This window comes from Panthera onca, chromosome C1 (assembly GCF_046562875.1).
Source record: "Panthera onca isolate mPanOnc1 chromosome C1, mPanOnc1 haplotype 2, whole genome shotgun sequence".
Taxonomy (NCBI): Eukaryota; Metazoa; Chordata; class Mammalia; order Carnivora; family Felidae; genus Panthera; species Panthera onca.
The window spans coordinates 143,712,208-143,728,702 of NC_138346.1; the positions used below are offsets into that span (position 1 = coordinate 143,712,208).

At 37.7% G+C, this 16,495-nt stretch overlaps 1 protein-coding gene across 5 annotated transcripts in view; it reads right to left on the reverse strand.

Moving 5' to 3' along the window:
- Nucleotides 1-16,495, reverse strand: part of BRDT (bromodomain testis associated) — an 80,863-nt gene that overhangs the window by 42,275 nt on the left and 22,093 nt on the right. For all 5 annotated transcript variants that reach the window (XM_078451676.1, XM_078451675.1, XM_078451677.1 and 2 more), the window contains 8 exons: nt 15,928-16,100; nt 14,910-15,263; nt 9,296-9,424; nt 2,511-2,699; nt 1,755-1,924; nt 1,383-1,672; nt 1,183-1,296; nt 948-1,106 (listed from right to left, as the gene is read on the reverse strand). In XM_078451676.1, coding sequence (XP_078307802.1) covers nt 948-1,106; nt 1,183-1,296; nt 1,383-1,672; nt 1,755-1,924; nt 2,511-2,699; nt 9,296-9,424; nt 14,910-15,263; nt 15,928-16,100 — 1,578 coding nt within the window. The remainder of the gene's footprint in view (nt 1-947; nt 1,107-1,182; nt 1,297-1,382; nt 1,673-1,754; nt 1,925-2,510; nt 2,700-9,295; nt 9,425-14,909; nt 15,264-15,927; nt 16,101-16,495) is intronic.

Below are 16,495 nucleotides of genomic sequence, written 5' to 3' on the forward strand. Positions count from 1 at the left end.
GAAACAAAAGGGACTCCAAGCCAGCAAGACTTTACTACCACAGTGAAATAAGAGGGGTATTCTTACAAAAGGTAAGAATCCCTGATGTGACAATATTCTGTGTAGGATTTTTTTTTTTTTTTTGAAGAGAACTGAATCTCATGACAAACAAGAAGCATCTCATTCAAAATAAAGCAAAATTTGGGGTAGAAAAGTGCTCTATATTCTGAACATGCCTTCTGGTGGATAATGATGGAATGCCACTTGGGCATCCTTGGGGCAGTGATTACTTGTCAACTACATGACCATCAGTGAAACAGCACAAACAAAACATGAATGAGTTAAGCTTGATAACAGTTGATGAAAATCTACCCAAGGTAATATGGTACTTCAGCATAACTGGAAATCTCAATGTGAAGTACATTTTTCTATGAATGGAAGATAATATTCTACAATGAAGAAAACACAGAAGTGAATAAAATTCTCCTTTAAACATTTTCTGGGATGACTGGCTTAATTCAAAATGATGAAATCATTCAATATATTCAGTCAGAATATATTGTCACAACGGGACATAACTGCAACATTACAGTAGTCTGATACATCACAGAGAGTAAATGTTCTCAAATAATCCTTCACTTTATAAAAAAATGAAGACTGGAATTTTATTATTTGTTATTTTCTCGCATTAAGATCTGGTGTTATATATTAAGAAACTATCCCACCTTTAGTAAACTTATTTTCGATGTTACACACCTCTAAGTCACATATGTGTAATATGAAGTTTCATTTTACACGGCATCTTTTAAAGAAAATAGTAAGATTTTCAACATGCAATTCAATAATAAGTGTGGCATCCAAACCATAGGTTCTGGGTAAGTGACAGACGTTTCTTAAAAATCGAAGTCTCAATAGTACAAGGAAAAAATTTCCACACAAACACAAGTACACTTAAGGGGACAGCTAACCTGATTCAGAATCACTGCTGTCTGAGGAGCCTGAATCACTGCTACTGCTTTCAGTCCCCGAGGAGCTGCTGCTGCTGCTGCTGCTGCTGCTGCTGCTGCTACTGCTTTCGCTTAATCGGGAACCACTTCCAACAGCCTTGGATGACTGCGTCTTCTCAGCTACAAAATAGGGAAGTACATTACAAGGCTACCAGAATTACATCATCAAAGGAACATTTAAAGGACTGCCACCTACATTTTGGTTGACGTTTTCTACAGTTTAACTGATTATTGACCTCTAGTAACCGCTTTTCCAACTCCTGTTTTTTCTGTGAATGAAATTCTTCTCTGGACTTCATTATCTTCTTACCTATAGGATTTAAGAGGAAAAAAGAGTATTCCCAAAAACAAAAACAAATACCAGACTGACCTCTACTGCTACACAGAAATACATACCATGAGGCTTTAGTGGTCTTTTTCTTAGACATGCAGCAACATACTTTTCTAGTTCTCGCAGTGTTGATGCTTTTAGTGTTTCAAAGTCTATCTCTATCTCATCAGGGTTGGAATTTCTCAGTGAAGGCTCTCTTGATTGTATTATATGAACAACCCGCCCAAGTTTATCTCCAGGGAGTTTGTTTATATCCAAGCTTAACTGCCTTTTCTCATCATAGTTCATAGGTTTAGCATTAGCATCATCTTCAGGTTTCAGAGCCAACACCTGCTGTTTCCTCTTCTTTGGCTGACTAAACAAAAATTAAATTTAATCAAAATTATTTGAGATAATATTATGATTTGAATAAGGCATTTTTAATAAAAGATACTTACTTGCTTTTAGACTTTTCCTTTAATTTCATTTGCTTAAACTTTTTCCTTGGATTTTCATCTCTGTTATTAACCTTTTCTTTCTTCTTTTCCCTTTTAGACTTATTCTTTTTCTTTAGCTTACGGAAAGGTACTTGGGATAGAACTTGTAGCTGTTGATGAACAGCTTTCAGCTGATAAAGAAAAAATTCTATAAACATTCACAGCTCTAAGTAAAGACATCAGAAAAAAAATGAAGGCACTCAAAAGTCAGGACTATGCTGAAATTCATGTCCTTCAGGTTCTTATTTTATTTCACGAATTCATTATTTTGAAGGGCATACACTAAATTAGAAATACTATCATGTGCTCAACCCATAAACTTAGGTATTCATCTATAACCAGACCATGAAAATTAAATTTCCAGTAATCTTAACTTTTTAATTGTTTTTTTCAGGCTTGAGTTCAGAGAAGGTTAACCTTTTATCACAAAAGGTAGCAATGTTAAAATCTCATCCATATCTTGGATTACATCATATAAATCATTTCAATGAGAATCCATTCATTGGGGTTAAGAATATAAATAACAGAATTTTAAGATATATAGACCTTTGGGTAAGAAAGACTATTAAACATTATAAATGTGCCAATAAGTAAATAAAGCCACAGTTGCTAAGTGATCTAAATGTAACAGCTTTTAATCTACAAAAAGCATTTTATAATAGATCTGCATCAAGAGCTCACAAAAATACCAAAACTTTTACCAATACAATCAACTACCTGCTCCTGAAGTTTTGCAAGACGTTGAACTCGTTCATCTTCAGAATCACCAGAAGAGTCATCTTCAGAGGAAGCTTCACTTCTGCTTTCTCTATCATGGACTTCTGTGGTATCTGTTTTGATGTAGCATACAGGCATACTCTCAACAGGTTCATCTGGGATCTTTGCAAAATGCATTTCAAAGACATCCTATATTGGAAAATGAGACTATAAACATTTTCTGTATTTCCAATTTAATGCAGCAATAACACCTTTTAACAAAAGTGTCACATTTTGATAATTCTATTTTTCCTTGTGGTAATTGTTATATAATATATACATCAAGTCATTATGTTGTATACCTTAAACTTACACAATGTTAATTTACCAAAGAAGAAATATAAGACTCGTGCTTCCTTGCTTGCTAACCTTAGCAACTTTTCTCTTCTCTTCTAGGTCTCTTCTAAGACAGACCTCTCAAGTTGTGTAGAGAATGTTCTTTCAAGGATCTTCTGCCCCATGTTTTGATCCATCATTCCACTACCTCCCACTGGGTCAGCCTCAACAGTCCTCGAGCTTTCCCTTCAGGGAGACATGGGCTCCAGTCAATCCTATCTCAGTTATCTACTATCCCCTCTTCGCTAATATTTCTCCAATATCTTCTATGTGCACAGCAGCCTCATAAAAAGATGTGCTAATGTATGCTATACCTCAAAAACAAACAAACAATCTCTACACTTTAATAAATTGTGCTTTATTTTGGGAAGTAGGGTGTTCTTTGTCTTTTCAGTTATGGTTCAAAAATTTCCAAACTGTTCAGAAGAAACTCACTTTCAGGAACACGGAAGATGGCAGCGTAGGAGGATGCTGGGCTCACCTCGTCCTGCTGATCACTTAGATTCCACCCACATCTGCCTAAATAACCCAGAAAACTGCCAGAAGGCTAGCAGAACGGACTCTCCGGGGCCAAGCATAGACGAGAGGCCCACGGAAGAGGGTCGGAAGGGCAGAGAGGCGGTGTGCACTACATGGACTGGCGGAGGGAGCCGGGGCAGTGAAGGAGCAGCCAGCCCACCCTGCAAGGCAGAGCCCCTGAGTCTGGCTTGCAAAGCGGAGGGGCCTGACGGAGTGTGTTCTGACAGCCAGCAGGACTTAACATCTGGAATGTTATAAGTCAACAGCTCTGCTCCGAGAGCGGGAGGGCTAGAGGACAACGGGAGGGAGAGTTGTTGAGCTCCGGAGAACAGAGCTCAGCTTGGTGGGGAACAAAGGCGCACGCCAGCGCCATCTCCCTCGCCCATCCTCCAGCCAAAATCCCAAAAGGAACCAGATCCCGGCACAGAACTTGCTTGCACTGCAAACACCCAATGCTGTGCTTCTGCGGATCCATCCCTCCGACGGGTCTGCCTCCCTCCCAGTGCTGCAGGGCCTCTCCTGCAGGGGACCACCTACAGCAAAGTAAGCTGAGCCTGCTACTCCTGCCCCTGTGCACCTTGCGGATCCACCCAGGCTAATACGCCAGATCCCATCAGAGCAGCACCACAACTGTGCCTGGCAGTGTGCAAGCAGCCCAGACAGGGGCCACACCACTCCACAGTGAGTCCTGCCCCTGGGAGAGGGGAAGATAAGATACACACCAGTCTAACTGTGCCCCCAGCGGTGGGCTGGGGACAGACATCGGGTCTGACTATGGCCCTGCCCACCAACACAAGTTACTCCAGACAGCACAGGGGAAGTGCCCTGCAGTTTGGCGCCACCCCAGGAACTACCCAAAATGATGAAACAGAAGAACTCGCCTCAAAAGAAACTACAGGAAGTAGTGACAGCTAACAAACTAATCAAAAATGATTTAGGCAATGTAACGTAACAAGAATTTAGACTAATAGTCATAACATTAATCACTAGGCTTGAAAAAAGCATAGAGGATAGCAGAGAATCTATTGCTACAGAGATCAAGGGACTAAGAAATAGTAATGAGGAGCTAAAAAATGCTATAAATTAGGTACAAAATAAAATGGAGGTGGCCATGTCATGGATTGAAGAAGCAGAAGAGAGAATATGTGAATTAAACGATAAAATTATGGAAAAAGAGGAAGCTGAGAAAAAGATAAAAAAAAATCCAGGGGTATGAGGGGAGAATTACAGAACTAAGTGATGCAATCAAACGGAACAGTATCGGTATCACAGGAATTCCAGAAGAGAGAGAGAAAGGGGCTGAAGGTGTACTTGAACAAATCATAGCTGATAACTTCCCTGATCTGGGGAAGGAAACAGGCATCGAAATCCAAGAGGCACAGAGAACTCCCTTTAGACGTAACTTGAATTGATCTTCTGCAAGACATATCATAGTGAAACTGACAAAATACAAGGATAAAGAGGGAATTCTGAAAGCAGCTAGGGATAAACAGGCTCTAACTTATAAAGGGAGACCCATAAGCCTAGTGGCAGACCTATCTACTGAAATTTGTCAGGCCAGAAAGGAATGGCAGGAAATCTTCAATATGATAAACAGAAAAAATATGCAGCCAAGAATCCTTTATCCAGCAAGTCTGTCATTCAGAATAGAAGGAGAGATAAAGGTCTTCCCAAACAAACAAAAACTGAAGGAATTCATCACCACTAAACCAGCCCTACAGGAGATCCTAAGGGGGATTCCGTGAGTGAAATGTTGCAAGGACCACAAAGTATCAGAGACATCACTATAAGCATGAAACCGACAGACATCACAATGACTCTAAACCCGTATCTTTCAAAATAACACTGAATGTAAATGGACTAAATGCTCCAACCAAGACATAGGGTATCAGAATGGATAAAAAAACAAGACCCATCTATTTGCTGTCTACAAGAGACTCATTTTAGACCTGAGGACACCTTCAGATTGAAAGTGAGGGGATGGAGAACTATCTATCATGCTACTGGAAGTCAAAAGAAAGCTGGAGTAGCCATACGTATATCAGGCAAACTAGACTTTAAATTAAAGGCTGTAACAAGAGATGAAGAAGGGCATTATATAATAATCACAGGGTCTATCCATCAGGAAGAGCTAACAAATATAAATGTCTATCAGCCGATTACGGGAGCCCCCAAATATATAAAACAATTAATCACAAACATAAGCTACCTTATTGATGAGAATGTGGTAACTCCAGGGGACTTTAATACTCCACTTACAACAATGGATAGATCATCTAGACACAGGATCAATAAAGAAACAAGGACCCTGAGAGATACATTGGATCAGATGGACTTGACAGATACATTTAGAACTCTGCATCCCAAAGCAACAGAATATACTTTCTTCTCGAGTGCACATGGAACATTCTCCAAGATAGATCACATACTGGGTCACAAAACAGCCCTTCATAAGTATAAAAGAATTGAGATCATACCATGCACACTTTCAGACCACAATGCTATGAAACTTGAAATCAACCACAGGAAAAAGTCTGGAAAACCTCCAAAAGCATGGAGGTTAAAGAACACCCTACTAAAGAATGAATGGGTCAACCAGGCAATTAGAGAAGAAACTTAACAATAGATGGAAACAAATGAAAATGAAAATAACAACAATCCAAGTGCTTTGGGATGCAGTGAAGGCAGTCCTGAGAGGAAAATACATTGCAATCCAGGCCTATCTGAAGAAACAAGAAAAATCCCAAATACAAAATCTAACAGCACACCTAAAGGAACTGGAAGCAGAACAGCAAAGACACCCCACACCCAGCAGAAGAGAAATAATAAAGATCAGAGCAGAAATAAACAATATAGAATCTAAAAAAAACAGTAGAGCAGATGAATGAAATCAAGAATTGGTTTTTGAAAAAATAAATAAAATTGATAAACCTCTAGCCAGGCTTCTCAAAAAGAAAAGGGAAAGGACCCAAATAGATAAAATCATCAATGAAAATGGAATTGTTACAACCAATCCCTCAGAAATAGAAGCAATTATCAAGGAATACTATGAAAAATTATATGCCAACAAACTGGACAACCTGGAAGAAATGGACAAATTCCTAAGCACCCACACACTTCCAAATCTCAAACAGGAAGAAATAGAAAATTTGAACAGACACATAACCAGTGAAGAAACTGAATCGGTTATCAAAAACCTCCCAACAAATAAGAGTCCAAGACCAGATGGCTTCCCTGGGGAATTCTACCAGACATTTAAAGCAGAGGTAATACTTATCCTTCTCAAGCTGTTCCAAAAAATAGAAAGGGAAGGAAAACTTCCAGACTCATTCTATGAAGCCAGCATTACTTTGATTCCCAAACCAGACAAAGACCCAGCAAAAAAAGAGAACTACAGGCCAATATCCCTGATGAATATGGATGCAAAAATTCTCAACAAGACACTAGCAAATTGAATTCAACAGCATATAAAAAGAATTATTCACCATGATCAAGTGGGATTCATTCCTGGGCTGCAGGGCTGGTTCAACATTTGCAAATCAATCAACGTGATACATCACATTAATAAAAGAAAAGAAAACCATATGATCCTGTCAATCGATACAGAAAAAGCATTTGACAAAATTCAGCATTCTTTCTTAATAAAAACCCTCAAGAAAGTTGGGATAGAAGGAAAATACTTAAACATCATAAAAGCCATTTATGAAAAGCCCACAGCTAATATCATCCTCAATGGGGAAAAACTGAGAGCTTCCCCCCTGAGATCAGGAACACGACGGGGATGTCCACTCTCACTGCTGTTGTTTAACATAGTGTTGGAAGTTCTAGCATCAGCAATCAGACAACAAAAGGAAATCAAAGGCACCAAATTGGCAAAAATGAAGTCAAGCTTTCACATTTTGCAGGTGATGTGATATTATACATGGAAAACCCAACAGACTCCACCAAAAGTCTGCTAGAACATACCTGAACTCAGCAAAGTCACAGGATACAAAATCAATGTACAGAAATCAGTTGCATTTTTATACACTAATAATGAAGCAAAAGAAAGACAAAGAAACTGATCCCATTCACAATTGCACCAAGAATCATAAAATACCTAGGAATAAACCTAACCAAAGATGTAAAAGATCTGTATACTGAAAATTTTAGAAAGCTTATGAAGGAAATTGAAGACGATATATAGAAATGGAAAAACATTCTGTGCTCATTGATTGGAAGAATAAATATTGTTAAAATGTCAATACTACACAAAACTATCTACACATTCAATGCAATCCCAATCAAAATTGCACCAGCATTCTTCTTGAAGCTACAACAAGCAATCCTAAAATTTGTATGGAACCACAAAAGACCACGAATAAACAAAGTAATATTGAAGAAGACCAAAGCGGGAGGCACCACAATCCCAGACTTTAGCCTCTACTACAAAGCTGTAATCATCAAGACAGCATGGTATTGGCACATAAACAGACACATAGACCAATGGAATAGAATAGAGACTCCAGAATTAGACCCACAAATGTATGGCCAACTCATCTTTGACAAAGCAGGAAAGAATATCCAATGGAAAAAAGATAGTCTCTAACAAATGGTGCAGGGAGAACTGGACAGCAACATGCAGAAGAATGAAACTAGACCACTTTCTTACACCATTCACAAAAATAAATTCAAAATGGATAAAGGACCTGAATGTGAGACAGGAAACCATCAAAACCCTAGAGGAGAATGCAGGAAAAAACCTCTCTGACCTCAGCTGCAGCAATTATTTACTTGACACATCCCCAAAGGCAAGGGAATTAAAAACAAAAATGAACTATTGGGACCTCATGAAGATAAAAAGCTTCTGCACTGCAAAGGAAACAATCAACAAACTAAAAGGCAACCAACGGAATGGGAAAAGATACTTGCAAATGTCATATTGGACAAAGGGCTAGTATACAAAATCTATAAAGAATTCCCCAAACTCAACACCCGAAAAACAAATAATCCAGTGAAGAAATGGGCAGAAGACATGAATAGACACTTCTCTAAAGAAGACATCTGGATGGCCAACAGGCACATGAAAAGATGCTCAATGTCGCTCCTCATCAGGGAAATACAAATCAAAACCACACTGAGATACCACCTCACGCCAGTCAGAGTGGCCAAAATGAACAAATCAGGAGACTATAGATACTGGTGAGGATGTGGAGAAACGGGAACCCTCTTGCACTGTTGGTGGGAATGCAAACTGGTACAGCCACTCTGGAAAAAAGTGTGGAGGTTCCTCAAAAAATTAAAAATGGATCTACGCTATAACCCAGCAATAGCACTGCTAGGAATTTACCCAAGGGATACAGGAGTGCTGATGCATAGAGGCACTTGTACCCCAATGTTTAGAGCATCACTTTCAACAATAGCCAAATTATGGAAAGAGCCTAAATGTCCATCAACTGATTAATGGATAAATAAATTGTGGTTTATATACACAATAGAATACTACATGGCAATGAGAAAGAATGAAATATGGCCTTTTCTAGCAACGTGGATGGAACTGGAGAGTGTTATGCTAAGTGAAATAAGTCATACAGAGAAAGACAGATACCATATGTTTTCACTCTTATGTGGATCCTGAGAAACTTAACAGAAGACCATGGGGGAGGGGAAGGAATAAATAAAGGTTAGAGACGGAGGGAGCCAAACCATAAGAGACTTAAAAACTGAGAACAAACTGAGAGTTGATGGGGGTGGGAGGGAGGGGACAGCGGGTGATGGGTACTGAGGAGGGCACCTGTTGGAGTGAGCACTGTGTGTTGTATGGAAACCAATTTGACAGTAAATTTCATGTTAAAAAAAAATTAAAAAAAAAAAAGGAGAAATTCACTTTCAGAGCACACCTATCAACTTACCTGGAGTGTTCTTGCCATTGTCACTACTTCATGGTCTGGAGGATTGTACTTGTAGCAATTCATGAACATTAATCTAACATCTGCCGCAAATTCATATGCATCTTTATATTCTTGGTTGTCCATTTTTCCCTAAATTAAGGAAAAATTACAGGATTCACAAACAACATAGTTCAAAAATTATTTGAGCACCTACATTACTAAATAGTTCAAATAACAGAAGAATATAGACAATACCAGAAACAGATACCCACCCTCCAAATTTGACATATGTAAAAATTCTGCTATATTTGTTTTGGTATTTTTTGACTTTGAAAATATCCAATGAATTTTGACATGCAGAGATAAGGAAGGAGGACATTCCAAGTAAAAACAAAAACAAAAACAAAAAACAGAAACAAAATCACAAAAGCAGGAAAACAGTGCATTTCCAGGTAATCTTGGATAGACAAGTTTGATCCTAGGAAAGTGGTGAAAAGATAAATTCCTTAAATGAACCCTGAACATCTAAATGAAAGGTTTTTACTAAAATTCTCCTAAAAATGAAAAGACGTAAAAAATTCAACAGAATTGGTAAAAGGAAGGAAATAATAAAGATCAAAGCTGAAATAAATGAAAGACAAAAACAAAAACAAACAAACAAAAATTACAGGTCAATATCCCTGATGAATATAGATGCAAAAATCCTTAACGAAAGATTAGCAAAATTCATTCACCATGAGCAAATGAGATTTACTCCAGGAATGCAAGGATGATTCAATAATCTTATAAAACATGTGAACAAAATGAAGGATAAAAACCATATGGCCATCTCAATAAATGCAGAAAAAAATTGACAAACTTCAACATCTTTTCATGATAAAACTCTCAACAAAGTGGGCTTAAAGAGAACATACCTCAACATAATAAAGACCATATATGAAAAACCCAGTTAACACCATACTCAATGTGAAAAACTCAAAGCTTTCCATTTAAGACCACGAAGACAAGAATGTCCATTCTCACCACTTTTACTCAATATAGTACTGAAAATCCTAACCACAGTAACTAGACAAGAAAAAGTAAAAGGCACTCAAAGTGGTACAGAAAAAGTAAAACTCACTTTTTGTATATGACATGATACTATATACAGAAAACCCTAAAAACTCCACCAAAGAACTATAAGAATAAATGAATTCAGTAAAGTTGCAGGAAACAAAATTAATATACAGAAACATACTGCCTCTATATGCTAATACTGAAGTAGCAGAAAGAAAAATTAAGAAAAACAATCCTATTTATAACTGCATCAAAAAGCAAAAACAAAAACAAATTCCCTAAAAATAAATGTCACCAAGAGAGTGAAAGACCTTTACTTTGAAAATTATAAGACACTGATGAAAGAAATGTCTTTTCACAAATGAAAAGATAAACCATGCTCAGAAATTTGAAGAATTAATATTGTTAAAATATCCATATCACCCAAAGAAATCCACAGATTCAATACAATCCTGATGAAAATGCTAATCATAGTTTTCATAGAACTAGAACAAACAATCCTAAACCACAAAGACCTTGAATAGCCAAGGCAATCTTAAGAAAGAGGACCAGGAAGACTGGGTGGCTCAGTTGGTTAAGTGTCAGACTCTTGGTTTCAGCTCAAGTCATGATCTCACGATTTTGTGGGTTCGAGCCCTGCATTGGGCTCTGTGCTGAAAGTGCAAAGCCTGCTTGGGATTCTCTCTCTCCCTTTCTCTCTGCCCCTCCCCACTCACACTGTCACTATCTCTCTCTCAAAAATATATGTAAAAAAAAAAAAAAAAAAAAGAACAAATCTAGAGGAATCACAATCCCAGATTTCAAAATATACTACCAAGCTATAATAATCAAAATAGTGTGGTATTGACACAAAAATAGACCCATAAATCAGTGGAGCAGGATAGAGAGAGCCCAGAAATAAACCCATACTTACATAGTCAATCTATGACAAAGGAGTCAAGAATATACAGTAGGGAATAGACTCTCTTCAAATGGTACTGAGGTAAATGGACCACTACATGCAAAAGAATGAAAATTGAACCGCTTTCGTACACCATACACAAAAATTCAAAAACGGATTAAAGACCTAAATAAAACCATAAAACTCCTAGAAGAAAACATAGGCAGTAATCTCTTGGACATGGGCCTTAGCAACATTTTTTTGGATGTGTCCTCAGGCAAGGGAAACAAAAGCAAAAATAAAGTACATCAGATGAAAAACCTTTTGCACAACGAAGGATATCATCAACAAAACAAAAATGCAACCAACTGAATGGGAGAAGATACTTGCAAATGATTCATCTGATAAGGGGTTAATATCCAAGATATATAAATAATTCATATAAGGAAACAAAAACACTAAATCAAAAAATATATATGCATCTCTGTTTATTGCACTATTATTTACATAGTCAAGGTATGGATGCAACCTCAGTGTTTATCAACAGATGAATGGATAAAGAATATGTCACACAGACAGTCACACACTCACATACACACACATATATCACACACAGCCATAAAAAAGGATGAGATCTTGCCATCTCTAACAACATGGATGGACCTACAAGGTATTATGCTAAGCAAAATAAGACAGAGAGACAAATACCATATCATTTCACTCGTATGTTGCATCTAAAAAACAAAACACACACACACACACTTACTTTTCTCACATGTATAAAGTTGCTCCTTCCCTCCAATAAGACCAAAGTTACTGGGGATTGGATAACATTAGCTAAAATAAAACCAAGAAGTCAGAGGAGGAGTTCAGATATGTCAGCTCCATACAAACCTAGCTTTTGTGTATATTTAAAAACAGTACTGGGGTGCCTGGGTGGCTCAGTCAGTCAGGCGTCCGACTTCGGCTTAGGTCATGATCTCACAGTTCGTGGGTTTGAGCCCCATGTCGGGCTCTGTGCTGACAGCTCAGAGCCTGGAGCCTGTTTCAGATTCTGTGTTTCCCTCTCTCTCCGCCCCTCCCCTGTTCACGCTCTGTCTCTGTCTCAAGAATAAATAAACAATGGGGCGCCTGGGTGGCGCAGTCGGTTAAGCCTCCGACTTCAGCCAGGTCACGATCTCGCGGTCCGTGAGTTCGAGCCCCGCGTCGGGCTCTGGGCTGATGGCTCGGAGCCTGGAGCCTGTTTCCGATTCTGTGTCTCCCTCTCTCTCTGCCCCTCCCCCGTTCATGCTCTGTCTCTCTCTGTCCCAAAAATAAATAAAAAACATTGAAAAAAAAATTAAAAAAAAAAAAAAAAAGAATAAATAAACATTAAAAAAAAAAATTTAAAGACGGTACTTACAAGGCACATCCAAAACAATTCCTCTGACTTTCAAAGAGACTAGTATTTGGTTCACATATGAAAACAAAGTCTCAATTAATTCTCAAAGTGCCATTAGTAGGTTTTAAAACTTACCCCTCAGAATAGAAGTAAATGGTGTAAGACTTCTCAACCCGTGTGCCCATATGAGAACAGAAAATGAAAAGATCAAGAAGCAGCTTTTAGGAGAATTGTTCTATCAAGTGCCGGGGTTATAAAATATTTTAGGAATATTTCTGATACTTCTCAAGCAAACTTACAGGGCTTAAATTATAATAACTTCATTATGTGTTCAAATACACCTAAACATTTTGTTTATAAAGAAAAATGTGGGAAGACAGTGATGTAGAAAGAACAAATATTGTTAAAAGGTCTATACTACCCAAAGCAATCTACACACTCAGTGCAATCCCTATCAAAATAACACCAACATTCTTCACAGAGCTAGAGCAAACAATCCTAAAATTTGTATGGAACCACAAAAGATCCCAAATAGCCAAAGTAATGTTGAAAAGAAAACCAAGGGGCGCCTGGGTGGCGCAGTCGGTTAAGCGTCCGACTTCAGCCAGGTCACGATCTCGCGGTCCGTGAGTTCGAGCCCCGCGTCAGGCTCTGGGCTGATGGCTCGGAGCCTGGAGCCTGTTTCCGATTCTGTGTCTCCCTCTCTCTCTGCCCCTCCCCCGTTCATGCTCTGTCTCTCTCTGTCCCAAAAATAAATTAAAAACGTTGAAAAAAAAAATTAAAAAAAAAAAAAAAAAAAAAAGAAAAGAAAACCAAATCGGGAGGCATCACAATCCCACACTTTAACCTGTATTACAAAGCTAGAATCATCAAGACAGTATGGTATCGGCACAAAAACAGACACACAGAACAATGGAATAGAGAACCCAGAAATGGACCCACAAATACATGGCCAACTAATCTTCGACAAAGCAGGAAAGAGTATCCAGTGGAAAGAAGACAGTCTCTTTAGCAAATGGTGCTGGGATAATTAGACAGCAACATGAAGAAGAATGAAACTGGACCACTTTCTTAAACCATACACAAAAGTAAATTCAAAATGGATGAAAGATCTAAATGTGAGACAGGAAACCATCAAAATCGTATAGGAGAAAACAGGCAGCAACCTCTCTGACCTAGCCCACAGCAACTTCTTGCTTGACATGTCTCCAGAGGCAAGGAAAATAAAAGCAAAAATGAACTATTGGGACCTCATAAAGATAAAAGGCTTGTGCACAGCAAAGGAAAGTCAACAAAACTAAAAGGCTACTGATGGAATGGGAGAAGATATTTGCAAATGACATATCAGATAAAGGGTTAGTATCCAAATTGTACAAAGAACTTGCCAAACTCAACAGTCAAAAAACAAATAATCCAGTGAAGAAATGGGCAGAAGATATGAATAGACACTTTTCCAAAGAAGATAACCAGATGGCTAACCTCATCAATAGCACCACACACCAGTCAGAATGGTTAAAATTAACAACTCAGGACACAACAGATATTGGTGAGGATGTGGAGAAAGGGGAACCCTTTTGCACTGTTGGTGGGAATACAAACTGGGGCAGCCACTCTGGAAAACTGTGGAGGTTCCTCAAAAAATTAAATATAGAACTACCCTATGACCCAGCAATAGCACTACTAGGAATTCATCTAAAAGATACAAAAATGCTGATTCAAAGGGGCAGATGCACCCACAATGTTTATAGCAGCACTATCAACAATACCCAAATTATGGAGAAAGCCCAAATTTCCATCAACTGATGGATTAAGAAGATATGGTCTCTCTCTCTCTCTCTACACACACACACACACACACACACACACACACACACACACTGGAATACCACTTGGTGACGAAAAAGAATGAAATCTTGCCATTTGCAACAATGTGGATGGCACTGGAGGGTATTATGCTAAGCGAAATTAAGTCAGAGAAAGATATGATTTCACTCATATGTGGAATATGAGAAACAACAGACATAAGGGAAGGGAAGGAAAAATAAGATAAAAACACTGAGGGATTCAAATTATAAAAGACTTACAAACACAGAACAAACTAAGGGCTGCTGGAGTGGGGTGGTGGGTTAAATGGGTGATGGACATTAAGGAGGGCACTTTTTCAGGATGAGCGCTGGATATCATATGTAAGAGATGAATCACAGGTTCTACTCCTGAAGCCAAGACTACCCTCTATGTTAACTAACTTGAAAAAAAAATTTACAACGACAAGAATACTTTTATAATTAAGAAGTTCTTCCTATTAAGAAAACATTTACCTTAATAGTTCCAAGATCCATTGGATTTTTCACAATATCATAGTAGTTATGGAGCCCCAAAGCATTAACATCAACAGGATTATAAAAGGGCCATGCATAGGACAAGTGTTTCTTTGCAAGCATTTCTTTAAGAATCTCACTACAGTGCCTTAATTGTTCGGTCACTTCAACACTCTTTATGACTTTACATAGTTGCTGAGAATCTGGCAAAACAGTCTTCAGCACATTTTCTTTCATAGGTGGCATTTTCACTGATTTTTTTTCTGCAAGTGTTGGGGAAGATTCACCACTTGCGTTAACTACTGAAGTTGTAGGAGTCGTGGTATCTGCTTTCCTCTTCACACCCCTTGTAACCTGAAACAATTCAATAACAACAACTGTAATTAAAGTGACATTCACAGCAACAGTTTTCAAACTTTTTTTGATGGTTACTCCTACAGTTAAAAAAAAAAACAACAAAAAAAAGGAAAAAATTATCAGTACCATGTCGTCTATATATTAAATATTAATATTAGTAAATTAGTAAATATTAAATATTAGTAATATTTAAATATTAGTAAATATTAGTAAAAGTTAATTTCTTTTCTACAGGTAAATTAATAGCTCAAATATTTTCTTCCTACATCCCAAAGAATGGTCTTATGCAAACCTTTGAGATCAATGAGAGATGGGAAACAATAAAAGTCACTGTTATGCAAAAACAAGTTCTGAGTACCTGAAATCAGCTACGGTATACAATTTTAAATTATCAACCCATCAAGTTAGGATTCAAAAGAAGTTACGTAACACACACAAAATAGGTAGTTGGGCAACTGATACTAATATAAAAACATATAAGCCAGTTCAAATTCTACCTAAAAATCTCTAAAATTTGGTTCACATTCTAGATCTGTTAAAAAATGTACACAAAGATTGACTGTGGTATACTGAAGACCAATTTTCAGATCAACTTAAAAAAAGGTTTAGTCATTACAACAATCCCTTACACTGAAACATTTTAAAGTCATAGTAAACTTACTTGGGCCACTGTTTGTGAGGTAGTGTTGAATGGAGTACCTTGTGACATGTTTGAAGGAGAAATAGATGTCTTAGGAAATACAGAGGGAATCACTTGCTGCTTAAATACTTTGTCCAGTGCTTTTGGGGATTGTTTTTCTTTACCAGAAGGAACTGCTACATTATGTTGAATCCCTAGTAAAGTGTGAACCAGAGTAAATACGAGTAAAATATAAAACCATTTTTCTATTAGTATTCTATTTTAATTCACTTAGTTCAGCTTTTTAGTAATATAAACACAGGAAACTCCCATTCTCCTTTGAAACCCTCCCACAGGTACTTGCTAACATTTGTTAGACCAATTTAGATATAATATTAGAGACTTCAAACCTGATATTAATGGAAGACTTATCAATTTTATTCAGAAAGGTGCCTGGCTTAAATTTACACTAATAGAGCTCTGTGAGTAGCTTCAGTAAATTTTAGACATCCTGGAGACAAACTACATAATACTATGTGAGGTCTCCAGAATGCTCTGCATAAATATCCAAGAACCTTAAAACTATGACAGAGCCCATCATTGGTTAACA